This window comes from Setaria italica, chromosome I (genome assembly GCF_000263155.2).
Source record: "Setaria italica strain Yugu1 chromosome I, Setaria_italica_v2.0, whole genome shotgun sequence".
Classification (NCBI taxonomy): Eukaryota; Viridiplantae; Streptophyta; class Magnoliopsida; order Poales; family Poaceae; genus Setaria; species Setaria italica.
In genome coordinates, this window is record NC_028450.1 from 9,301,905 (window position 1) to 9,327,720 (window position 25,816).

The following is a 25,816-nucleotide window of genomic DNA, read 5'->3' on the forward strand; positions in this document are numbered from 1 at the left end:
TCCCAGTCTGGCATTCCAGCGTGCTAATCACCCAACAAGAAGGCACAAAACAAAACAAAACAAACAGCTTTCCCCTCCGCCACAACCCCAAAAACCCTCGCCCACGAGCTCGCCGCCTCCGCCCCCGCGCCCCCGCCGGCAATGGAGGGGGTCCACAGCCTCCTGGCCCGGCCCAACTCGGCGCCGTTCGCCTTCTCCCTCCCGCCGGCCGTGCCCCGGAGCCCCAGGCCGCCGCCCGCCCCCTTCGCCTGCCGCGCCGCCAGCCGCTGGGCCGACCGCCTCTTCGCCGACTTCCACCTCCTCCCCACCGCCGCCGCCGCCGACCCGCCGGCCGCGGCCTCCTCCTCGTCGTCCCCGTTCGTACCGGTCTTCCCCGACGCCGCCGACCGCGCCTTGCCCCTCCCAGTTGACTTCTACAAGGTCAGTAGTCCCGCCAGTTCCTCCGTGAGCATCTCGGATGATTTGGGGCTATCAACAGCCTTCGTACAAGGGGATAGTACTGCTCTGTAGGAATGCTGCACTTCGGCACTCGACTTGATTAGTCCATTTCCAGGAATGTTGCTAGGCTTTTAACTACCACAGCAGGGTACAGCTTCATGAAAAATTGCACACTTGTGTAGAGTTAAGTTGAAACCTACTTAATTCTGTAACGATGGCATTGTGTAGAGTTGTATGGTTGCATTCCAATGCTTGTTTCAAAAAGAACCCACTCATTTGATTTTCTGAAAATCATCTGTTTGGTCAGCTCTGCTCAGATTTGGGGTAATCATTTGATAGGGAAACAGGGGTCAAATCTGTTAGCCAGGGATAATACTGGGCCATAGGAAAGCTGCAACTTAGCACTCAGGTTAGGTTTGTTATTCCATTTTCATGTTTGTCACTAGGCTATTGACTACTCCAATCCCACGAAAATTGCATTCTTCTGCTGTTTTCTGGACGGCTAGTTGACTAGTAGCAATGCCAGTTCTTTGGGTTTCAAATCTGTCATATCCTGCAACTTGCATTGCACCCTACTTAATTCAGAAAAAAATGCCATTGCGAAGAGAGTTGTACGGTTGTGTTCCAATGCTCTGAACAAAAATACCTGCATATTTGATTTGGGTCATGATCTGTTGGTGTTGCTATTCTCAGATTCTCGGAGCGGAGCCACATTTTCTTGGTGATGGCATTAGGAGGGCCTTTGAGGCGCGGATAGCCAAGCCACCACAGTATGGCTACAGCACAGAAGCTCTTGTTGGGCGTCGGCAAATGCTGCAGCTTGCCCATGATACTCTCACAAACCAGAGCTCCCGAACTGAGTACGATCGCGCACTTTCCGAGGATCGTGATGCAACACTCACCATGGATGTTGCCTGGGATAAGGTGAGGTTGTAGCTCAGCAAACAGACAAACAGTGCAGTCTGCTCTCCTAGAATTTCAAATAGAACCGGAATATAATATAATTGTTCCCTGCCTCTCTTGGGTGACTTGCCAAGCAGGTTCCAGGTGTGCTTTGTGTACTTCAGGAGGCTGGGGAGGCACCGCTAGTGCTTGCAACTGGAGAGCAGTTGCTTCAGGACCGTCCACCTAAGCGTTTCAAGCAGGATGTGGTCCTAGCAATGGCATTGGCTTATGTGGACCTATCAAGGGACGCAATGGCTGCAAGCCCTCCAGATGTAATCCACTGCTGTGAGGTGCTCGAGAGGGCACTCAAGCTCCTGCAGGTGAACTAATTTATTTTAAGGTCGCATATCAAATATGTCTTAAGGTGACTTTGTGCACAGTTGTTTATTAATCTTAATGTAACATGTGTTTGTAAGCACCAAATAGACCATAGGTTGTAGATCAGCGTGTTCTATATCTATATATTTGCTTGCTGCTGATACTTAATACTGATAGCCAATTTTTTTTCATAAACAAAGTGCCTTATTTTTGTAAGCATCAGATGCATATATATTGCTTTAATTAGGAGCTCTGTAGGCCTTGCATCAATGGCAGTTTTAAAAGCTTGAAATCAATCCAATTTGGTCTTAATCATTACTCATTAGCAACATTATGGCATAGCCGTTATCCTGTTATGATGTGAAACCAAAGTGGCATTAAGCTATTAGCCAACCCTGCTTAGAGATAATAAATGCTTCAGTATTTCCAATTTCCCCTCTCATCATTCTGTTAATGCAAACTGCTAAAAACCAGCTGCTAAATGATCAAATAAGCCTCAAGTCATATTTCCCTTTTAGCTATCAATTTTTTTTTTAACTTGGCATAGATCAGTGTGTGAAGATCAGGTTGTCGGTTCTTTCTTGGTTAGATATCTTGGAAGCAGTGCTAATAGAAACATTGTTCTTTAGGAGGATGGTGCAAGCAATCTCGCACCTGATCTGCTTTCACAAATTGATGAAACTTTGGAAGAGATTACACCTCGCTGTGTGCTGGAGCTACTTGCTCTTCCTATTGATGAAAAACATAAAAATAAACGCCAAGAAGGTCTGCAAGGTGCAAGAAACATATTGTGGAGTGTTGGCAGAGGTGGTATCGCTACTGTTGGAGGAGGATTTTCTCGTGAGGCATTCATGAATGAGGCCTTTTTGCGGATGACATCAGCTGAGCAGGTTTGTATCTACCAAGCTAATTGTGCCACAGCATGCTGTAGTTTCTACATTTTACTTGAGCACAAATTTTTAGTCTTTACTCATTTTCTACTATATACCCCCAGATGGATTTCTTCTCTAAAACACCAAATAGCATACCACCTGAATGGTTTGAAATCTATAGTGTGGCCCTTGCACATATTGCTCAAGCAATTGCAAGTAAAAGGCCACAATTCATCATGATGGCAGATGATCTTTTCGAACAACTTCAGAAGTTCAATATAGGCTCTCAATATCCTTATGAAAATGAGATGGACCTTGCATTGGAACGGGCACTCTGCTCATTACTGGTGGGAGATATTAGCAATTGCAGATTGTGGCTTGGAATTGATAACGAGTCCTCGCCATATAGAGACCCCAAAATTATTGAGTTTGTGGTGAATAACTCTAGCATCGATGAAGAGAATGATCTTCTTCCAGGGCTGTGCAAGCTTTTGGAGAATTGGCTTGTCTCTGAGGTTTTTCCAAGGAGCAGAGATACTCGAGGCACGCAGTTCAGACTTGGAGACTATTATGACGACCCAAAAGTTTTAAGCTACCTAGAAAGGATGGAAGGTGGTGGGGCTTCTCATTTGGCTGCAGCTGCTGCCATAGCAAAACTTGGTGCTCAAGCTACAGCTGCACTTGGTTCGGTAAAATCGAGTGCTCTTCAAGCATTCAGCAAGGTTTTCCCATTGATGGAACAACTAGACAGGTCAGACAAGGATAATCCGAGTGATGATATTGAGAAATCTCTTGAAAACCTTGCCCAACAAAATGTTACTGGAGATGATATTCATGATTCTAAAAATACTGCTTTGAAGATTATCTCTGCTGGTGCACTGTTTGCACTATTTGCAGTAATAGGTCTGAAGTGCTTGCCTCGTAAGAAGTCGCTTCCTGCTGTTAGGAGCGAGTATGAGTCTGTGGCAGTTGCTGACTCTGTCAGTGGTGAGTAACTTGTGATCGAATAGCATTACTTTTGTTAAAGTCATTGGGTTTTCATTGATATTTCTGCCAAAGCTATGTACTGAATGTTCCACATAAATGTTTCTGGAACCATAATACTTCTTATTCCTACATGTAATGTACATCATGAAGTGTATACATAAATTACTTAAAAAACCATATTAGTCATCAATTGTGTAATGTTCTTCATGAAAATTAATCCTTCTATTATTGTTTGTTGAAGGTCCAGCAGTAGATGAAGAGCCACTAGAATTTCCTAGAATGGATGCAAAGTTGGCTGAAGATATTGTTCGCAAGTGGCAGAGTATCAAGTCCAAGGCTTTGGGTCCAGAACACTCTGTTCCAGCACTGCAAGAGGTGAGGTTTAAAATTTTGACCTTTTTCACTGGCAAGTCCATGTCCTCCGATTGCAAGAGTTGCTAGAGATAGTTAGGTCTTAGGATATAGTCCTATAGGTCGTGCTGTTGCCTTTGAGATAACTGTTGAGTGTTGTCAGCTTGAGACGACAGTAAAATTGCTTCAAGTAATTGTGTATTTGTGCTGGTTAATTGTTTCGAAGATACTGAGTGCTTCTAAGATACTGTCTTTTCTTTTGCCATTAGAAAGATAGGCGACTAACAAAGAAATGGTTTGCTGGCTTTTATTTTTGCAAAGGAGACTTGTCAAATTCTTATCGCAATTATGGAACTGAAATTTCTCCTAAAGCGAACTGTTTGTAACCTAGTCGTTCAAGATATATACAACAGCTGGAACATTCAAATGGTCAAGCATGCTTGTTTAACTTCATTGCCACCGCGTAAATATCGCGATTGTCAATGATGGAAGCCATACAGTGGTACTAATGTTTCCAACTCCTACAGGTTCTTGATGGCAATATGCTGAAGGTATGGAGTGACCGAGCTACAGAGATCGAGCGCCATGGTTGGTTCTGGGAGTACACGCTGTCCGACGTGACAATCGACAGCGTCACTGTCTCAGTGGACGGCCGACGTGCAACAGTGGAGGTGACAATCGAGGAGGTGGGCCAACTTACCGACGTGGCAGACTCTAAGAACAATGATTCATACGACACAAAGTACACCACGCGCTATGAGATGGCCTACTCGAAATCAGGAGGGTGGATGATAACCGAAGGAGCAGTCCTCAAGTCATAGAACGGTGTGAAGTAGCGGGTAGCGGTAGCAGTAGCTTAATTCCCCTTCAGTTTTGCAATGTAAATAAACAGGTTGAGTGCGGACTCTTTCCAGTCCTAGGGAGCTTGATTAGGTCCTGCCGTTTGTATTGATTGAAACAAATGGATGGCAGACTTGCAGATCAGATTGTGTTAGGGAAAGTGTTTTGGGTCAGATCCTGTGCAAGGAAAAGGCAGTGCAGGATCAGATGAGATGTACTAGTGTGAGGCATCAGTGCATCACTGCTTACCACATCACTACTTCAGATAAGGTCACTGCTTACCACACCAGATCATTTGCTTCTGGGTTGGGTATGCTCATTTCATTTCCTGCATTTGCCCGAGGTGAATGAAATTGTATTTGCGAAAATAACTTTAAACACCAGACTATTTTTATTTATTTGATTGACATTGCAAATACATCTGGATGGAAATAGATAGTTGAAATTGTCTTTGCCAAATTGTATTCGGAGAGATATATGGAAACGGAGCGTGTACAAACGCTGAACAATTCGGCTCCGTTTCGACTCCGGTGTACAACAAAAAGGAAGAAAAAAAAAAGTTCGTTTCCGATTCACCTTCCTATACACGCAGGGAAATTTATACATGCAGGGGTTGTTTGTTTGGTTGCTGTTACATCCAATGTTTAGATACTAATTAGGAGGATTAAATATGAGCTAATTATAAAATTAATTACACACGTGGAGGCTAATTCATGAGATGAATCTATTAAGCCTAATTACATGGACTAATTAGACTTAATAGATTCGTCTAATTAGGTTTAATAGATTTATCTCGTGAATTAACCTCCGTACAATTAGTTTTGTAATTAGTTTTAGCCCAATTGGACTAAAACTTCTGTCCGGCGTATATATCGTAGAGGATCTTGACCGTCCAATTGGGAGATCAGAAATTCAGAAGAGAGCACCACCACCAGGCTGACAAAGCCGGAAGCGAGCAAACCAAACCAAAGCGCCAGCCAAGCCAGCAGAGCAGAGCGCGACTCGACTCATCCTTTCGTTCGGTTCCCCACTTCCACAACCCTCGAGAAGCTTCCACCCCTCCCGCGCCGCTTCCGCCGCCGCCGCCACAGGAGCGGAAACCCTAGCCGCCGTCCCCCACCCGCCTCTCCGCCCACCGGCGCCCCCCCTCGTCGTCCCCGCCGCCGACGCCGACGAAGCGATCGGATCTCGAGGACCGTCGAGCCACGATGGAGGACTGGGGTGAGCTCTCCTCTCTCTGCCTATCTCGAATTCCGATCTGCGGCCGAGTAGGTTCCGTCCGTGGGAAATCTCTGCCGATGTTTTTCCCGATGCGGTGTTCACCGCCCGACGCGGCTAGTTCGTGTTCGCGATGCGCGTTTCGTGAATCGTGATGATAGGCCCTGCCCGCACACGGCCGTTTCCGTGCCTCGTGAAGCCGCGCCGCGCGTCCTTTCTGCGAGAATATTTTCGAGCGGAGGGCTGTGAATGCACGGGCAATTGTTTCGGTCAAATTTAGGTGTTCCTAAGCAGAAGGACCTTAACCTGCCCCAAATCTACAGTTAGGTTTTGGGGTTTAGTTTTTGGGCTTATGGTTCGTAGGATTTATATTTGTTAATAACTTCTGTTAAATCTTGGGCAAATGCCGTTTACTATACCCTAGCATGATACACCAGTCGTCTGCATCTCCTGTATACGGTGTATATCAGCTAAAAAGACACATACAGCATCACTAGTCTTTTGTTTTATGCCCAACACTAATGACTTGGCATCTTTTTCTGCATGTAGAACTTCACATAGGATTATCTGTTATTATCAGGGTATATATATATTTTTTCCTCAGAAACGTGGTAGTCAAAAAGTTTACCCCTACAAATTTTCTGATGAACGTCTGGCACGTAAAGTTCTGGATGATTGGGGTTGGCACCTAAGCATGAGGAACGGCTTCTAATTGTCTTCATTTAGTTCAGGGCAGTGGTAAGTAGGTAGAACCAGGTCACCTGCTAAATGTTGTTTTAGGCGCCTTTTGTGTTCACTTAATTTTTCAATGTCCTTAGTCTGATAATTCAACCTTGTTATTTTTTGTCCGAGAAAAGTGAGTATATAGGGAGAAACCTCCCATGGGTGCCTTTGTGCAATATAGTCTATTGAATTTAAGTATCAAGTTATGATGTTGGTTTATTTCTGGCACTTGTGTCTTATGAATATATTATCTACACTGCATTTCAGATGCTGAAGATTTTCAGCCAGCTGCACCTGTTGTGATAGCAGAGCCACTTAAAAATCAGTGGGCTGATGAAGATGTTGAAGAAGATGACGTAAAAGATTCATGGGAAGAAGAAGATGAGGAGGTACAGTGAAAAATCTGTACCCATGTTGCTTGAAAGCATACTTTGTGAACTAATGCATCACATAGATTCCTTTTTTTGGTTCTTTTTTTATGAAATTTATAACGTTACTTGTATATAGTTGTGACAGCTATAAGCACAACTGCCCTAATGGCCTTAATCAATAATACTAATAATATTTATTTCCGTTGCTTTAGCTTTTGGAAATAATTTTGTGGAGGCTCGATCTAGATGCCTCAGTTCTATATGTTTTAAATTTGCATTATAGGGATGATTTCTTGTTCATAATACTATTCTGTTTGTATACTTGACCTTCAATTGGTTGCTGATTCCATCAGTCGTTGACTAGCAACATCTGACCATGGGCTCAGGAGCTTGAATTATGCAATTTGGTTTTCCGTTAATATAGTTGTTTCTCATTAAAATACACTTCCACAGAAATGTTAATTGGTGATGGTAAGCCATTGTGATTATTGCTGGCTTTGATATATGCTAATATACGAACAGCATTTTCATGTTGATCCTGATATTTATCAGTTGTATGCTTGCTTTCTGGATGCCGACTACTTAGTAAGCTAATATTGGATTTTCACTGATTCAAAACTGTTTTTTGTTTTAATGCATCTTGTAGAAACCCAAGCCACCACCTGTAGAAAAGGCTGCCGCGAAACCTAGCAGTAAGGCTCCTGCGAAAAAGGGAAAACAGCAGGCATCTACTAGTGCTGAAGAACCAGATGAGCCTCCTCTTAGTCCCACTTCAGAGAAAATTCGCCAACAGAGGTATGTGTCGTTTCTATGAACTGTTTAGCTTTTTGGACATTATGTTGAAACTTTGTGCACATCAACATGTGATCTGCTCTTCATGCAGGCTAAATTCATTTGAACTCTGTGCTGCAACTCTGATATACACGTTCATTACTTTTATTCATACTGGCATGCTTATAGAATTTGTTCATGGTTACGATGTTTAATTGTTACAGGCTTGTGGAAGAAGCTGATTTCAAGTCAACCACAGAACTTTTTGCAAAAAAGGGCGGCGATCAAAAGTCACTAGATACGTTTATCCCAAAGTCTGAGAGTGACTTTGCGGAATATGCAGAGCTTATTGCGAATAAACTACGCCCCTACGAGGTCTGTTTAACATTGGCAGTGCTATGCCTCTATGGTATCTGCTGCCCTTTTCTGCAGGATCTGACCTTGTATGTTTGATGTTTGCAGAAAAGCTTTCACTACATGGGTCTACTTAAAAATGTCATGAGACTTTCCATGACATCTTTGAAAGGTGCGGATGCGAAAGACATATCTTCCTCTGTGACAGCTATTGCTAATGAGAAGATCAAGGCCGAGAAAGAAGCTGCAGCAGGCAAAAAGAAACAAGGTAACAAGTCTTGGGCTCCTCTATGTGCTTTATGATGGCGTGGATATAGTAACCAGTACTTGGTGAAAACAATCTATCGCTCATCTCACTGAATGAAATTCTTTCTTGCAGGAGCCAAAAAGAAGCAACTCCACATCGAGAAAGGAGACGATGACTTCATCCCTGGCCGCGGTGGTGGCTATGATGATCCGGATGAGTACGATTTCATGTGATTTGGCTGGGAGCAAAAGTAGGTTTCTGTCATGTATACCTTGGCAAGGAGAGATTGTTACTAGAGTTTGCGGCATAGTTGCCATTCCAGAGGCTCCTGGACTGGACACCTGAACTATTTTGCATGGAACATGCTTATCTATTTGAGCTTGATTTTTTACTATACAGGATGAGGCAACCATTTGTGGTCTGGACCACAAGTGTGTTTCCTTATTATTCTTCAGCCGTTGTGTTCTTTTTTACTTTTCATATTTATTTTTTGCCAATTGTACTATATACCATGTATCCAGCTACTTTGGAGCCATGCAAGTAATCCTTAGCTTTTTGTTGGAGCTGTAGGAATCGCGTTCCCCTGAAAGGTTTTATCTCTCACCGTTTGCAATGAAGTGGCAAAAGAAACTTTCCAGAGGAAGGAAGTTGTACCTTTGGACAACTTTCGGAGGAATCTGAAAATGGCTGAGCCAAGGGATAAATTTTCCGTGTAAGCGAGATGAAAAAGCTTAGATAGACCAGGTGCTTCAAACTATGAAGAATTTATGATTCATTGCTCGCTTAGCCTACACATGATGCATGGTTCTTGGGCCGAAGATAATCTAAATTCTCCTTGCACGAAAAATGGCTAGTGTTAGGGTATCCAAAGCCTTCTCAAAATGAAGCCGTTATTGATTAAAATGGATTTGCAATTGATCCTGTCCATCGAAAAGCCTAATCCAGGGGTTGGCGTCCACGTCCTCCCGCCTCTGCTGCGTCCACGCGCCCCCCTCCCTTAGCCATCTCTGGCAGGCCCCACCGAAAACCACGTCCACCCATTCCCCTGCCACCCCCGCCCCGATCGCCTCGCCTCGCCGCTCCCGCCCTCCCTCCTCGCTTCCACTCCACTCCACCCTCGTCGCGCCCCGAGGCTCCTCTCCCTCCCTCCCTCTCTCTGAAATCAGCCTCCCACCACCTCGACGGACGGGCTGCGCCCGAGGACGACAGACCCGATGGCGTCGCTGCGCCCGCTCGACCCCTCGCTCGCCGTGGCGGCCTCCGCGAGGCCGCGCCGTGGGCTCGCCGCGCCGGTGCTCGTAGGCGGGGCCGCCGCGGTACGGCGCCGCGCCGGGTTGGCTGCCCCGGGGAGGCGTGGGTTCTCGTGCCGCGCTGGATCCGCCGCGTCGGCTGCCCAGAGGTTCGTTCACCCCCTGTTACGATTGTTTTCCCCTGCTCTGTTATGCTTTCGTACGGGACCTTTCAATGCGAGGTCTGCCGAAATATTTGTTTAGTTCCTAGCTATGCATTTTTCTATCTCTATTTTCATCACCTTCTCGGCACAGCAAATTTAAATGGTAATCTCGTACTACGTACAAACAATACTGCGACCAGGGCAGCTTATGATAGTAAAAAAAGGTTCATCTAGTTGTTATCACACTTATCTCTTTATTTTCTGTCTTGTGATCATTACACAGTAGGCAAATTGTCGTATTGCTCCATCGCACCTGTGCAATGCAACTCCTAGATCTTTGCATTCTCATTTCCACTAGAGTTTATTGTCTATATTGACTATTTTTATTCCGCAGAACAAAGGAGAAAAAACGTACAAAGCCTTCAAAGGATAGAGTGCAACTCCGGGTTTGTCTAGATCACCAGGTCAAGTTTGGCGAGCATGTTGGCATTATTGGTTCGACAAAAGAGGTTGGCTCATGGAAGAGTCAGGTTGAGATGGAGTGGACACCTGATGGCTGGGTCTGTCAGCTTGACCTCCCTGGGGAAACACTCATGGAGTTCAAGTTTGTGATATTTTTGAAAGAAGGGAAGGAAAAAGTATGGGAGGATGGTGACAACCGTGTTGTCAATCTGCCGAAAGATGGTGCATTTGATATACTATGTCATTGGAATAGGACAAAAGAGTCTTTAGATCTTTTATTAGGAACGCCAGAGGTTAAGCTGTCTGGAGAAGCAGATGAGGAGATAGGCGAAGGTGCTACAGTTTCTGGAAATATTGCTGTAGAAGAGGCAGTGGCTGGGGATGGCTATCTAACACTAGAACTTGAGTCGAGCAAACTTGGTGGACTATGGCAAGGTAGTGATGCAGTTTTCATGCGTTCAAATGAGCATGGGAATAAGGATAGTGAAAGGAAGTGGGACACGACTGGGCTTGGCGCAGTACCACTACAATTAGTGGAGGGTGATAAAGTGTCAAGGAATTGGTGGCGGAAGGTTTGTTGGATTAATTCCCTATTTTTTCTAGCCAAATAGATAAAGTATTCCATGTGGCTTTCTTCTTTTGGTCTTAACAGCTGTCTGTTTCCCTTTTTGTAGTAACTGTGAAAATAAATGGAAGCATCTCTTGTTAAGCTGCTATCTGGAATACAGTGCTTATTACCTAGGTGTTTTTTTTTCTAAAAAGACTTAAAGTTAGTGTTCTCCAATTATGGTTGTTCTATCCAATATACCAAAATTTGTAGCTATGTTAGATCTAGTAGAGTCTGATTCTATTTGTAGAAAACCTTGCATGCAACCAAGGACAAATAGCATGTGCTTTGCTTCTCATGCTGGTTCCTACTGCTCAATTAGCTTGATTGGACCCTAAAATTTTTGATAATCTCCCAGTTTGATGATCTTTATCTATCATTTAATTTTTCAAATATAATGATCTAGAGATATGAATATGCAGTACTTTATGTATAATAGCTCTTGTCAGCTGGTCCTTTGAGTAAAGAATAAAAGTTTGGTTTAATCAAAGGAAAATTTACAGTTACCTGACACTAAACAGTAAGCACCACCAATTTCTACCATTGCTACAGCTACCCATCAATTGTTACTCCTACTGCCATTGTTCCCAATGCGGTGATATTGTAGCGCATCAAGAGTCCAGACAGATGAGTGGTAGAGAAAGAGTGCAGTGTACAGGGAGAAACGTGATAATATTTTTTTAAAAAAAGAGACTTAACATGTCAGTCTCCTCTGTTTAGGATATTTTAATTTCTGCTTTTTTGCGCTAACGAAAATGATTAAGGACAGTGCAACCCACGCTTCTCATGAACTTGTAAAGCTTCCCGTCGAGGTTAATTTAAAGCTGAATGAACTTTCTTTACTAAGTGATATGAACTCCAGCATGCTGCTCAAACTTTTGGCAGTTCTGGAAAATGCTACTTTGATCTACTGACCTATCTGTGCTAATTCACTTTGCAATGTTTCTGCAGTTGGAGCTTATTCGTGGGCTCTTGTCCAAATCTGTTGATGATCAGAGCCGTTTGGAGGCTCTTACATACTCTGCTATTTACCTAAAGGTTTTCCTGCTTGCGCCTTACTGTAAGATTAACAAAAATATTGGTGATTTTTTTTTTGTAAAATTCTAATTTTTTCTCTCTTGATTGCAGTGGATTTATACAGGTCAGATACCATGCTTTGAAGATGGTGGCCACCATCGACCCAATAAACATGCCGAAATATCCAGGGAAATTTTTCGTGAAATTGAAAGGATATACTACGGGAAAAACACATCAGCTCAGGTTAATTGCCCCTTTCCTAGCAGTTATTGTGACATTAATATCGTCCTTCAAAGATTTGTATTACTACTTCTATCACTGTGTCTCGAGTTGGGTCTAACCAGATTCGTGTACTCTTTTTTCTACCTTAATGAAATGACACGCAGCTCTCCTGCGTAGTTCGAGAAAAAAAAAACTTTTATCACTGTGTCATTAGCTAATGGACTGATCCAGTTTCATTCTTATAACTGTGAAATGATAAACTAGGAATCTGATGCTTATGGCTATTAAATCTGCAGGATATGTGCCTTAATAAAGACACATATTTTTCTATTTAGTAATACTGATCATTGTCATTTTTTGATGCATATTCATACAGGATTTGCTTGTGATACGCAAGATTCATCCTTGTTTACCTTCATTTAAGTCAGAATTTACTGCCTCTGTCCCTCTAACACGAATTCGCGATATTGCTCATCGAAATGACATCCCACATGATCTCAAGGTGATGATCACATTCCACAATTTGGACTAACTTCACTGTTAGACTATTTGCTGCTTAATGATCTTCTATTATGAACAGCAAGAAATCAAGCATACTATACAAAACAAGCTTCACCGTAACGCTGGCCCTGAGGATCTTATTGCTACCGAAGCCATGCTTGCTAGGATTACTAAGACTCCTGGAGAATACAGTGAAGCTTTTGTTGAACAATTCAAGATATTCTATAGCGAACTAAAAGATTTCTTTAATGCTGGCAGGTTATCTAATTTCTGATTTGCCCACATTTACTATTTTTTTTTCAGAATTTTAAGTTCCCTGTTTGCTATTGAAGCTGCCGCTCTTACAAACTTGCCAATCCTAATAAAGATAGTGACATGAGTTTTGAGTTTCTATCCGTAATTACTTATCGCCAGAAGTACTGATACAGACATGAAATGGTGATGGTGATAAAGGAAAAACATTTGCACCAAAAGAATCAAGGTCTTGGAGCAGATTTGTGTTTTCATAGAATAACTTGCACAACTACCTAAAATTCTGTTACTAACAGTGTTTAATGCAGAAAGGTAGCAAAGTTGAATATAGAATAATACTCCCTCCATCCATTGATGTAACACATATTTTGTCTAGAGAAAAGTCAAACTTTACAAGTTTTGACCAACAATTAGTGAAATTATATGCATGTTTAGTGTATAAAAATTTATATGATCGTACTCAATTTACTTTTATGATGGTGCTGATTTTGTTGCAATTGGCTTATTTTTAAAGAAATTAAGGGTCAAACTCTACTTTTGAAAACTTTGCCCCTACCAAAATACACCTTATATTGATGGACAGAGGGAGTGGAATACTAACGGAAATTAATTAGAGAATAAATCAACTGTATGCCACTGGAGAAGTTTCTAATTCAAGATCACTGTCAAAAGTTCATTTTCACTCCATGCAGTCGTGGGTTCAAATTTGATTTTGAATTTTCTTGTTTCACTCCATGATATTTGACGATGACATGGAGTGAAGAAACGTAAAATCCTTCTGGTATTGAGTGAACTCTTGAGTTAGTTTGATGGAAAATCATGAAACTAAGAATTATCCAATGGCAAATGATTGATTACAGCATAAATTTCTAGTTCACACTTAAACCTTCAACTCTAACAGAGACAATTTCGTCAATAAGATTAAAGGAGCTCCTCTGATGCATCAATACTATTTACTGTAGGGTCTAATACATTTTTTAGTAATTATTTGATATTGTAACTTGTGCTTTGTAGCCTACTGGAGCAAGTGGAGTCCATCAAGGAATCTTTGAGCGAGTCTGCCTTGGAGGCTCTCTCATCCTTTATGAAGACCAAAAAGGTGAGTTTTTCTAAAATCAGACTGCTTCTTTCCCCAATACAAATGAGTAAAGAAAGTTTCGAGATGTGTTTTTTTTACCGAATCCTGCATCATATGGTACCTTAGGACTAAAAGGCTTTGTTGTTTATGTTCTTGTGTGTTTTGGCAACTTGATAGAAAGGAAAGCCTCCTCTTCACTAGTGTACTTAAGTCCTGTTAGTCCGCGCCTTGCTGGGTGTCGGATTTTGAGGCCCGGCAGTCCACAAGGGGGTTACCCAAGTGGTAGATTTGTAGGCTAGGGCGATCGCGAGATCAAGAACTCGAACGTAATCACGAGAACACGAAGGGGAGACGAGTTTTAGACAGGTTCGGGCCTCCGAAGAGCAATACCCTACGTCATGTATGCTTGGTGTCTTGTATTGCTTTTCGCTGATGCGAATAGATTGGTTGGGGTTCTGGATCTTGATCCGTTCGTTGCCCCGAGGGGGCTCCCCTGGCCGTCTTATATAGTTTGGTGGCCAGGGGTTACAAGTCAGGCTAGACCTGGACTAGTTGGCTATTACATTAGTTTTAGGAGAATCCGACTACAACTCATGTCCCGCAATATCTGAGCTGATCTTGGATCATCTGGCCTTCCTTGTATTGTACTTCGAGTATCTTCGTGTCGTTGGCCTGCACGTTCTGGTCGGGTAGGCCCACTTGTCAGATTCGACCAATATCCTGGTCGGTGGGAACCCATGGGGTACCCATATGCCTCAAGCCCCCGAGCGATGTGTAGGCGAACAGGAACTTTGAGGTCATCTCAACGAGGCTGGAATTTAGGTCGGCTGAAGCTGTGATGGCGTCATGGTGATGGAGAGGCTACGCAGTGCTCAAAAAAAGAAGAAAATCCGAGCAAACGTAGAGCCAACGCGTAGAGCGAAGACGAGTGCCGAGTTGATGGAAGTCGACGTCCAGCAAGTCGAAGCGACGGGTACGGAGGGCGTCGCAAGATGCACTCCGTAGGAGTAGCCTCCGAGGATTGAAGCGATTAGAATAATCAGTCTAGTGGTCAAGAAGAAAAAGTTGAGCCCAAAAGCAAGTTCAAGTGCCCGAGCACGAGGATAGGCGAAGTCACGGAGGCACGTCGGCCAAAATTAGGCGTCCAGCCCCCGAGGACGAGGACTGGCGGAGCCACAGAGGCACGCCGACCTAAAGTAGGCACCTAGCCCCCGAGCGTTGGAGTTGGACGAGTCGTTGAAGTACGCCGAGTCGTCGCCCGCCTCGAGCCAGAGAGGTTGGCCTGGCGACAGGAGGCACGTCGAGTTGTCGGCGACGCCCAGCCCCCGAGCTTGGGAGCCGGACGAGCCGTTGAAGTACACCGAATCACCTCCCACCCCGAGCCAGAGAGGTCGGCCGGGCAACAGGAGGCACGCCGAGTCGGCGGCGGCGCCCAGCCCCGAGCCTTGGAGCCGAACTAGTCATCAAAGTAAGCCGAGTTGCCTCCAGCCACGAGCTGGAGAGGTCAACCAGGCGATGGGAGGCACGCCGAGTTGGCGGCGGCACCCAACCCCCGAGCCTAGGAGCCGGACGCGTCGTTGAAGCACGCCGAGTCGCCTCCCGCCCTGAGCAAGAGAGGTCGGTCGGGCGACGGGAGGCACGCTGAGTCGTTTGCGGCGCCCAGCCCCCAAGCCTGGGAGCCGGACGAGTCGTCGAAGTATGCCAAGTCGCCTCCCACCCTGAGCCAAAGAGGTCAGCTGGGCGACGGGGGGCACGCCGAGTCGCTTGCGGCGCCCAGCCCCTGAGCTTGGGAGCTGGACGAGTCGGAGAAGTACGTCGAGTCGCCTCCCACCCCGAGCTAGAGAGGTCGGCCGGGCGATGGGAGGCATGCCGAGTCGTCGGGACCTGTAAAATAAATCTTGCGGTGTATCAATCTGTGTGATGAAATGTGTGATGTAACTGACTTAACATATGCGGAAAAAAGAGGCTCCATCCCTCCCTTGGTGCATACAACAGTACAATGTGTAGTCGAGGCCCGTAGCTGTTAAGCACCTAGCCTTGCCTGACCAGCGTCCCGCTAAGAGCTTGTAGGAGGGGTGAACGCAAGGTTGTCTAGGTCCTGCGAGCTAGGACGTCGACCACACGAGTTAATCGTATTGCCTAGGGGGGGAGCAGGATGTGAAAGACCCATAGGTCGGCGCCTGGAGTATGAGAGACCTAGAGGTCAACGACTGGGGGAAGCCCTCGAGCTTAGAAGCAAGTGGCGTGTTGAATAGGTCGGACAGCCCGCAAGCATCATGAACAGCTCAGGTGAAGGAACAGTAAGGCAGTAGGTACGAAAAACAAAAAAAAAGAAAAGGAAAGAGGAATAAATAGCTTTTAAATCTTAAAGGTTGAAACACCGCAGGTACTCGATGTCTCTTGGTTGTGGGATAGGTTCCTGACTGGATAATCTTGTTGACGATGAAGGGGTGTTATGGTCGTCACGACGATTGTCATCCTCGCGATAGTTGTTTTGGCGAGGTCGCTTGTACTTCACAGAAGCGTCGACCTCTTTCTTGACGACTTTACAGTCCCAGAGACTGTGATGCAGCATCCATGGTGTCATTAAACTCTTTCCCAGAGGAAGGTGGTTGGTTTGGTGGGATCATCTTCGGTGGTGAGGTCCTCGGGATCACGGGCGGGTTCTAGCCGACCTCCCGCGCGGTTACCGTGGTCACCTTTGTGGTGACCGGGTCTGCTCTGAGGGGATCGGCTTCGAGGGCGCCGGTTAGATGTGGATCTGGAGTATGTTGACTGGATCTGGGCCCGCTCATCGATCTGGGCGTTAGCTACGCGGATACGTGCCCGCACTCATCAAATTAGTTCTGGAAGGTGTTCCAGATTGGCGATGGTAGCCCCCAGGTTAGCCTGGGGTGTGGTGAAGATGTTGTGACCGGCCTCCTCGAGGTCGGCTTGTGGATTGCGAGTGGGCTCAGGGCGCCTGCGTTTGTCCCGAGCATCGTCCTGGTCGGCGTTGTCGCCATCGTTGGGGTGCGGTGGTCGGCGATGGTCACCTGCTGCCTCAGCTCCCATGGTAACAGCAAGCTGATCGCCATCTATGGGTGGATCGTCGACGGAGACCACAAAGGCTTCACGATCTGGCACGGTGGAGTTGACGTCGTTTCCATGAAGGTTCGGGGTCAGGACGATGCGGGGGATTTGGAACTCGCCACAGTTCGGAAACTGGGTGGGTGCGGGTGGGTCGTCAGATTGGATCTGAAAGGACTGCACAAGTTTCGCGGAAAACGTGGCAGCCGAGTTCCTTAGACCGAAGGGTGCGCGGGAAGGATTCTGCGCCGAGCTTGTCGGGTGTGGTGCCACCTTGGAGAGATTGGAGCTTTCAGCGGCGTTGTAGTCGATGCGATCTAGCCCCGCGATCAGATCGGTGGGCATAGGTGGACTATTTGTAGCGGGGATGTGAGGCACCTGGAGGTCGCTGCTGTCTCGGGACTGAGCGGAGTCAGATGGAGTTTCATATCAGATCTGGAAGGATTGCGCGAGCTTTGCAGAGTATGTTGTGGCCGCGTTCCTGATGCCAAAAGGAGCGCAGGACGGGTTCTGGGCCGGCCTTGTTGAGCGTAGCGTAGCCTCGGAAAGACCAATACACTCGGCAATGGCGGCACTGATGCGATCTAGCCCCGCGGTCAGGTCGGAGGGCATAGGTGGGCAGGTTTTCGTCAAGACGTCTGGAATCATGAGGCCACCGTTCTGAAGATCTTGTTCCGTCGATACAGGTTCGACGGAAGCAAGGTCGGAGGAAGATGCCGAGTTGGTGATAGGCGCCGAGTTGGCGATGAGCACCGAGTCGACGAGTGGGGCGATGTGGTTGAAGTCCATGGTCCCGAAACAGATCGGGATCAAGTCAGTGAGGATGTCCTTCATGCTCTCGGGGAAGATGGGGAGGATCTCACAATCACCCGTACCTGGCACGCCAACTGTCGAATTTTGAGGCCCGGCAGTCCAAAGGGGGTTACCCGAGTGGTAGATTTGTAGGCTAGAGCGATCACGAGACCAGAACTCGAAGGTAATCACAAGAACACGAAGGGGAGATAGTGGTTTTAGACAGGTTCGGTCCTCCGGAGAGTAATACCCTACATCTTGTATGCTTGGTGGCTTGTATTGCTTTTCGCTAATGCGAATAGATTGGTTGGGGTTCTGGATCTTGATCCGTTCGTTGCCCTGAGGGGGCTCCCCTGGCCGCCTTATATAGTTTGGTGGCCAGGGGTTACAAGTCGGGCTAGACCTAGACTAGTAGGCTATTACATGGAAGTTTTAGGAGAATCCGACTACAACTCGTGTCCCGCAATATCCGAGCTGATCTTGGATCATCTGGCCTTCCTTGTATTGTACTCCGAGTATCTTCGTGTCCTTGGCCCGCATGTTCTGGTCGGGCGGGCCCACTTGTTAGATCCGACCAGTATCTTGGTCGGTGGGGACCCATGGGGTACCCATATCCCTCACTGGGGTATGATGCCATGTCAATGTTTAACACCACCACCTTGGTCCAAGTCCCCTTAAAAACTTGAATTTGCGTGCTTATTTCTTCTTAATATATAAACCACCTAGTTCCTCATAGACATATTTTTTAATAATTTAACAGCTGTTACTGCTTATCTTAAAATCTTATTCTTAACCAGTTCATTGCGTAGATGGACCCACTGCCCACCTGTGTAATATCTAATCCATATGTTTATCTGTGATTCTATTGAGTATCTCAGAATTTGGACCAACTGGAAGATGCAAAAGATTTGGATAAAATTGGCGGCAGTCAAGTTTTGCTGAAGACCTTGCAATCATTATCTTCTCTAAGATCATTTCTAATGAAGGGTCTTGAAAGTGGCCTTAGGAATGATGCACCAGATACTGCTATCGCAATGCGACAAAAGGTTATTTTGTCAAACACAACTGATGAAGTATGAGTTCAAATTGCGCAGTTGTATTTCAATTATGTTAACTGGTGAAGTTTTGCAGTGGCGTCTTTGTGAGATTGGGCTTGAGGATTATTCATTTGTATTGTTAAGCAGGTATTGACATAGTTGAAATTAAATTTGTTCTTTTTTGTTATGGTGTTGATTACTCTTGGAGGTAAAAGTGATTTTATTTTCATTGCTGTGGTACCATAACAGATACATCAATGCTCTTGAAGCCTTAGGTGGATCAGCTTCACTTGCACAGGGTCTAGCTCGAAATACAAGTATATGGGACGATGCCCTTGATGCCCTTGCCATTGGCATCAATCAAGTTAGCTTTTCGGGTTGGAAACCAGAGGAGTGTATTGCTATAGGGAATGAGCTTCTTTCTTGGAAGCAGAAAGGTCTATCTGAAACTGAAGGTGCATTTTCTCTTTAAACATGACATGAACCCATGATTCATGAATGTGTATCCCTACTTCTGTTCTCATTGTGGTGTGGACTACCCTGCAACTGTTCTTGTCATGTGTGTAGGCAGTGAAGATGGAAAGTATATTTGGGCATTAAGACTCAAAGCCACTCTTGATAGAACAAGAAGACTCACAGAAGAATACTCTGAAGCGCTTCTTTCTATATTCCCTGAAAAAGTTGAGGTGAGTCTACTGAATCTAGAGTAGACGAGCCTTGTGATCATAAAGTCAAATCATACGCTATTTCACCGTCTGCTTATGCTTGACTGAGATAACTGCATCATTTTTTCCAATACTTCTAGTAATTTAGGTAAACTTAGAGGACCACTACTTCAACTTTATAGAAAAGTAATTTATTAAACCGTGCATAATATAAATGTTTGAAACAATAAGTTTTAAATTATCGCAGATAAACATTTATAACATTAGTGGTTATTTTATATGCTATTTGCTTATTTTTTTGCACGAATTGCTTTGCTTGGTTTAGATCTAAGCCAGGCTACACCAACCCTAGGCATCCAATCACACCCTAAGAAAATAAACGAACCAAATCTAAGAGAACATGGACTCATATCATATCTTAACAAATCTTTATGCGCATTTATAAATTTCAGTACATGGAGTTTAGATTTTCTGACTTTTACAAATTCACATTTGCTAACAAAATTCACAACAAAATCATACTCTCACTGTCTTACTGGTGTGGGTGTTATGTTCACCAGAATATGAGCAAACATAGTTTCTATTTCTCTAAAAACATATTTTCCATTTATTATTTCCTACTTAAACTTTCTTGTGAATTGCAATGTTGCTAAATTTTGAGAGTGAGAACCTCTGTGGCTGTATACTTATGTAGGTTCTTGGGAAAGCCCTTGGAATACCAGAGAACAGTGTGAGAACATACACCGAGGCTGAAATTCGTGCTGGGTAATTTTTTTGGAACAGCAATACTGTGATTGTGCATATAACTTGGATGATACTGATATTTAGATTACAATCAATCTAATTGATGTGAACCTAACTATTTATATATGTTTCAGTGTTATTTTTCAGGTCTCCAAACTTTGCACTGTACTTTTGAAAGCTACTCGAGCAGTACTTGGATCGTCCGTTTGGGATGTTCTTGTTCCCGGAGTGGCCCATGGAGCTCTGATACAGGTATCTTTAATTTCCTTTTGCTTCTTGTTGGGTGAGATGTTCTCGCTGTAATTAACATAAACATGTTTCTTCAACCTCCTCCCCCTCAGTGTGAAAAGTCCATTTTCCATCTTTTTTTATTGAGATGAAGCGATACAACATCATGTTCATAATTAGAAACATGTTGCAGTACGTCAAGCATATTATCATTCAGAACAGTCAGCTTATACACTGCACAGATGGCAGGTTACAAATGACAGGTCTCTCCTATTTGTATTTTGTATTTATTAAATGCTTACTATCTGAAGCTAAAAGAAATAAAGAACAGATTTTGATGATACTTCATAAAAATCATTCATGTAAATTGTCACTGAAAACTTGAGCATAGATCCTGCAAGATCAGGCTATATGATTTTAGCATGGTTTCAGTTCAGTTCATGAGTTGCGCATGACCTTGGTCCATACAGAAGGCTGGCCTACCCTTGAGTCTTTAAAACCAGCACAACCCATCTTAGCTTGTTATATTACAGTTGAAAATTTATGTGTTTATAGCAATGCTTTTTATGGCATCAGTTCGTTTATTCAGGTTGAAAGAATAGTTCCTGGATCATTGCCATCATCCATCAAAGAACCTGTCGTGCTAGTTGTAAATAAAGCTGATGGAGATGAAGAGGTACATTTAAACAATTAAATCTTGGTTAGTTGATCTTGCATGGACAAGTAACTGATATTGCCAAAGTTTGGCTCCTCATTTGACAGGTCAAAGCTGCTGGGAATAACATAGTGGGTGTTATTCTTCTACAAGAATTACCTCACCTATCACATCTTGGTGTTAGAGCTCGTCAAGTTAGTACTACAAAATTCATTTCTTTTACTCGTGGTTTAAGTTTTTAACAAATGCAACTGCTGATATGTTTCCAGGAGAAAGTCGTATTTGTCACTTGTGAAGATGATGAAACAATTGCGAATGTGAGGTTACTAGAGGGAAAACATGTCAGGTTATGTTCTATTCTGCTAGCATTATGTTTGTTCTAATCTGGAATGTATTGCTCACTTGTCCTGAAAAAAAGTTCTTATTTGCTAAATGAAAATATTTTAATTTATATGAATAAAAAAGTGCAATTCAAATTTGAATTACGGGCTTTGTTAAAATCAACAGCTCCATAGTTGAAATGTTATATGAAGCTAACCACCTGCACTGCATTGGTACAACTAGAATGATCCAATATTGTTGAAATTTAGTTTGCTATTGTGCCTCCTAGATATGCGAACCAGACAAAATTTTGAAACAGAGGTAGTAATTACCGATAAAGTTCTCCTAATGAGGATTAGTGAGTCCGATAGCCACCTTTAGAACGAAATATGGAATGAAATACTTCCCAAACACGTTTTGTCAAAACTGTGTAAATAATTCTTAAATCCCACTTGGGACTGTGTAATTACTGTCAGTGCTTCTAAATCCTTGTGAGGTATTAGTATCATAGTAAAAAACTGGTTGCATATTTGAATCAACTCATTGCCTACTTGGATGAGGATCACTGGTCTAAGAAAGGCCTCAATTAATTTAATTTTAAATTTTGAGCTCCATGTGGTAGAAAGAAGACAGGAGTCAGAGTTAGTAAATTACCTATTTATTTCCTAGGACTTCAGATTTGGGAGGAAAATGTACTGTCTGGCCCAACACTTACCAACCTATATCTCATTTTCATATGTTGCCAACCCATGCTGAGAAGCCCTTGTGCTCTTTGACTCTGTTTTTCCTGTCCTTACTCCTGTTAAGTGTAGAAGTGTAATATGGCATATGAGTCAGGGGTAGTCTAGGTACTTCACAAGAGTCTAGATGTTTATCTCATGTAATATATTTGCCCCTTGGGGCTGTTGCAATACAGCCAGATATTTCACAGGAATTTCTCCTCTCCACCGTTTATAAGTTGTAACAACTCCTATGAGGCATTCACCACTTGTTCCACAGACAAGGAGAAGTGAAAGAGTTCTTCCATGTTTTTTCCCCTCGTGTGAGGGCATTGTTGCTGACCGTCCATTTAGATGGAGAGTCTTCTTTACTTGAGTTGAATATTTTCAACGGATAAATTGAAAGCTCAAATGTTGGAAGTTTACGTATTGAAACTGTTGGGCTGAAAGATTGAAAGTTGGCAAAGTTAAATGTTTTCTTTCTTTGATCGCCAAATCTGAGACTTGAAAGAACATTTTATTCAGCTTGAAGGATCAGAAATCCTGTGTCCTATTTGGATATTACAAATTATTGTTTTTTTTTGTGAAATGTAGGAATAGTTGGAAGTAGAATTGGTTGTTACATACTGAAGTGGTAGTACACTTGATTGTTAATAATTAGGCTGCCGATAATTGAATATATTTGGTGAGTCTTGGCCCCCCTTTTCCTCATTGATGTGGACAGAAACTTGTATGCATTTATTACAGGTTGGGAGCATCATCCAGTAATGTTGATCTATCAGTAGTTTCAAATGACGATGGTAGTGCTACCATATCTTCAGATCCATCCAGTGGAGGAAATTTATTTGCACGAGAGTTACCAAAAGAATTCTCACCACCACTGGCTACAGACAAGTTGTTAGATGTGTCTAAGGTTAAGTTTGTTTTGCCCACTTAAAGCATTGAATCAAATACCATGTTACGCTGCATGTTTTTTACACTTGCCCCTACTTATTCTTTTTCTTCTCTATGGGGGACATCACTTCAGCCAAAGAGCTATACTTCAGGTGTGAGTGTTATGGCTGGTGTGCTCGAGCTTTCAGAGGCATCAGTCGAATCATCTGGTGCAAAAGCTGCTGCATGTGGAACTCTTTCAGTTCTGGCCTCATTGTCAAATAAAGGTACATATCTCTCTTGAATGATTCATCAAAGTCATGTCAATTTGTGTTCATCAGCATTCTTACAAATGGACATCTTAAAAGGTTTGCAAGATATCTCTGATGAGGTTAAAGAGAAGTTATCATGCTAAGCATGATATTTTATTTAGGAATTCGATTTCTTACATTTGACAAGGTGGGCGAGAGTAAGCATACGTTTCATTGGTAGGCTGGTAGCAATAATTTAGAATGTGGTAATAGCATTTTATGCCCTAGAGTGGCAAAACCAATACTTATTACCATCTGGCTTATCATAGCATTTTATGTTTCCGTAGACCTTGCATGATATTCACTTAAAGAAAAAGCTTATAGGGGGTGCAACAAAAGTGCTTTCTCCAAAGTCTTATGTTCCATTTTTCTATTACCTTATGTTGTTTTTTCATTGATATGGCAGTTTACAATGACCAAGGAATTCCAGCAGCATTCAGAGTTCCTGCAGGTGCTGTAATTCCATTTGGATCCATGGAGGATTCCCTCAAGAAAAGTGGATCACTGGAATCCTACACAAACCTTATAGAGAAGATCGAAGCAGCTCAAATTGAAAATGGTGAACTTGATAGCCTATCCTCAGAGCTTCAAGCAATGATTTCTCTTCTTTCTCCATCCAAAGAAATCATTGAGTCTTTGAAAAATACATTCGATCAGAATGCTCGACTAATTGTCAGATCTACTGCTAATGTGGAGGATTTGGCTGGTATGTCAGCTGCTGGGCTATATGAATCAATTCCGAACGTCAGCCTCTCTGACCCAAGTTCCTTCGGAGCTGCGGTTGGACAGGTTTGGGCATCATTATACACAAGGAGAGCAGTCCTTAGCCGTCGAGCAGCTGGTGTGCCTCAGAGAGATGCAAAGATGGCCATTCTTGTTCAAGAAATGCTGCAGCCAGATCTCTCCTTTGTGCTTCACACTGTTAGCCCATCCGACCATGATCCCAAGTTGGTTGAGGCCGAGGTTGCCCCTGGGCTGGGAGAAACCCTTGCTTCCGGAACCCGTGGCACCCCATGGAGACTCTCATGTGACAAGTTTGATGGCAGAGTCACCACTCTTGCTTTTGCAAATTTCAGCGAGGAGATGGTGGTGCTCACCTCTGGTCCTGCTGATGGAGAAGTGGTTCGTCTTACGGTAGATTACAGCAAGAAGACATTATCTGTTGATGCAACCTTTAGGAGGCAGTTTGGCCAGCGACTTGCTGCTATTGGGCAGTATCTGGAACAGAAGTTCGGGAGTGCCCAGGACGTGGAAGGCTGCCTGGTTGGCAAAGATATCTTTATAGTGCAGAGCAGGCCACAGCCATAATAAATAAAGTTTTGCTAAGATGAATGTGGCTACTTGGTTAGGTAAATAAAATGGATGCATGGCTGGAGAAATTTATGGGTTTTGTGGCATGCATAGCAGTGGTTAAATTTATGGGTTTTGTGGCATGCATAGCAGTGGTTCAAGTCTTTTTTTAACACCTTGCCTCAGGTAAAATAATGAGTTGGCCCAGGTCTAGCCATTCTCTTGGATCTGTTTATGTGAACTAACAAACTCGAGTATTGTAACGATGTATGATGCAATATCTAGTTAGGGAGAATGCACCCATTGTTGTAGCCACTTCAAATAGCAGTGACCGCCCATGGAAAAAGGACTTCATTCAATCTAATACAAGCATGTTATATGTGGTTAGATTGCATGTTTTGTCTTGGCTAAGACTGAAATAGATTATGAATGTCAAAGGTCCAAAAAGGACGGAAATTGACTCTCATGGGAAATGTAGACGCTGAATTCTTCAAATTGAATCAAGTTGGTTTCTGTCATGTATACCTTGGCAAGCACAGGGTGTCTCGCTTGTTTCTGGAGTTGTAATTGAGGGTGTGTGAGTTCTTGAAGGTCTTGGTCCCTCGATCGACCAGTCTAGGACCCTGTTTGTTTCCGCTTATGTGGAGCTCGCTTACTTTGAAATCAGGATTGTCTTGTAAGCCAATCTGCTGTCTATAAGTTAGATATTTGGTAATCCTGATTTTTTAGACGATTCTCTGCCTGAGTGGTAAAATGCCTGAAATACGTAAGGCTGATGATAGCTTATTTTTTCCGAGTACGAGCTAAAGTCAATAATTCTAATATACTTTGTATTTCTTAAATATAAATAGCATTTTTCCTTTTTCCCTTCTTTTTTCCCTTCCTTCTGTTCCCTCTTCCTTCCGTTCCTCATTTTCCTTTTTTTTTCATTATTTCTCTACGATCTTCATTCCCTTCCTTTCTCCACGCCAAGCCGTTGCCCATCCAGATGCGACTCCTCTGCCCCGCGCCGCGTCGCTCCCTGGGCATTGCGCTGCAGCTGCCACCGCTGCTGCCCCGCCTCTGCTACTGCTGCTCTGTCAGCCTCGGCGCTGAAGGACCTGCTACTGCGAGCTCGCGCGAGGCATGCCCTGGCCGTCCGTGCT

General features: G+C 43.9%; 3 protein-coding genes across 4 annotated transcripts; all 3 read left to right on the forward strand.

Annotated features, from left to right (window-relative positions):
- The first annotated feature begins 37 nt into the window (after positions 1 to 37).
- On the forward strand, positions 38 to 5,163 carry LOC101775564 (protein ACCUMULATION AND REPLICATION OF CHLOROPLASTS 6, chloroplastic). Its single transcript, XM_004952017.3, has 7 exons — positions 38 to 420; positions 1,132 to 1,362; positions 1,479 to 1,703; positions 2,331 to 2,591; positions 2,696 to 3,560; positions 3,802 to 3,935; positions 4,439 to 5,163. The coding sequence occupies exons 1-7, from the start codon at positions 142 to 144 to the stop codon at positions 4,730 to 4,732; spliced, it is 2,289 nt and encodes a 762-aa protein (XP_004952074.1). The 5' UTR covers positions 38 to 141; the 3' UTR covers positions 4,733 to 5,163.
- Positions 5,164 to 5,715: 552 nt separating this feature from the next.
- LOC101775977 (eukaryotic translation initiation factor 3 subunit J-A) lies at positions 5,716 to 9,004 on the forward strand. The gene is made up of 6 exons (XM_004952018.4): positions 5,716 to 5,972; positions 6,960 to 7,081; positions 7,710 to 7,858; positions 8,059 to 8,209; positions 8,297 to 8,456; positions 8,568 to 9,004. The coding sequence occupies exons 1-6, from the start codon at positions 5,960 to 5,962 to the stop codon at positions 8,666 to 8,668; spliced, it is 696 nt and encodes a 231-aa protein (XP_004952075.1). The 5' UTR covers positions 5,716 to 5,959; the 3' UTR covers positions 8,669 to 9,004.
- A 505-nt stretch (positions 9,005 to 9,509) lies between these two features.
- Positions 9,510 to 25,193, forward strand: LOC101776383 (phosphoglucan, water dikinase, chloroplastic). Of its 2 annotated transcripts, XR_002677988.1 has the most exons (20): positions 9,510 to 9,834; positions 10,223 to 10,862; positions 11,849 to 11,935; positions 12,026 to 12,157; positions 12,513 to 12,638; positions 12,717 to 12,895; positions 13,904 to 13,988; positions 18,707 to 18,874; positions 18,960 to 19,012; positions 19,115 to 19,320; positions 19,433 to 19,551; positions 20,225 to 20,295; positions 20,409 to 20,526; positions 21,092 to 21,178; positions 21,265 to 21,351; positions 21,427 to 21,503; positions 22,945 to 23,110; positions 23,225 to 23,357; positions 23,788 to 24,790; positions 24,827 to 25,193. XR_002677988.1 is itself a non-coding variant. In XM_004952019.2 (19 exons), the coding sequence occupies exons 1-19, from the start codon at positions 9,650 to 9,652 to the stop codon at positions 24,687 to 24,689; spliced, it is 3,621 nt and encodes a 1,206-aa protein (XP_004952076.1). In that variant the 5' UTR covers positions 9,510 to 9,649; the 3' UTR covers positions 24,690 to 25,193. The 2 variants fall into 2 exon arrangements, 1 of the variants encoding a protein (XP_004952076.1); XM_004952019.2 differs by having other exon boundaries at positions 23,788 to 25,193.
- Positions 25,194 to 25,816: the final 623 nt, after the last annotated feature.

Bases quoted from the DNA above. Each gene is read 5' to 3' on its own strand.
- LOC101775564 (XM_004952017.3), top strand. From the start codon at position 142: ATGGAGGGGGTCCACAGCCTCCTGGCCCGGCCCAACTCGGCGCCGTTC. The intron at 421-1,131 runs GTCAGTAGTCCC...TGCTATTCTCAG, and splicing joins TCCCAGTTGACTTCTACAAG to ATTCTCGGAGCGGAGCCACA. The intron at 1,704-2,330 runs GTGAACTAATTT...ATTGTTCTTTAG, and splicing joins GGGCACTCAAGCTCCTGCAG to GAGGATGGTGCAAGCAATCT.
- LOC101775977 (XM_004952018.4), top strand. The intron at 7,082-7,709 runs GTACAGTGAAAA...TGCATCTTGTAG, and splicing joins GGGAAGAAGAAGATGAGGAG to AAACCCAAGCCACCACCTGT. The intron at 7,859-8,058 runs GTATGTGTCGTT...TAATTGTTACAG, and splicing joins GAGAAAATTCGCCAACAGAG to GCTTGTGGAAGAAGCTGATT.
- LOC101776383 (XM_004952019.2), top strand. From the start codon at position 9,650: ATGGCGTCGCTGCGCCCGCTCGACCCCTCGCTCGCCGTGGCGGCCTCC. The intron at 9,835-10,222 runs GTTCGTTCACCC...TTTATTCCGCAG, and splicing joins GCCGCGTCGGCTGCCCAGAG to AACAAAGGAGAAAAAACGTA. The intron at 11,936-12,025 runs GTTTTCCTGCTT...TCTTGATTGCAG, and splicing joins ACTCTGCTATTTACCTAAAG to TGGATTTATACAGGTCAGAT.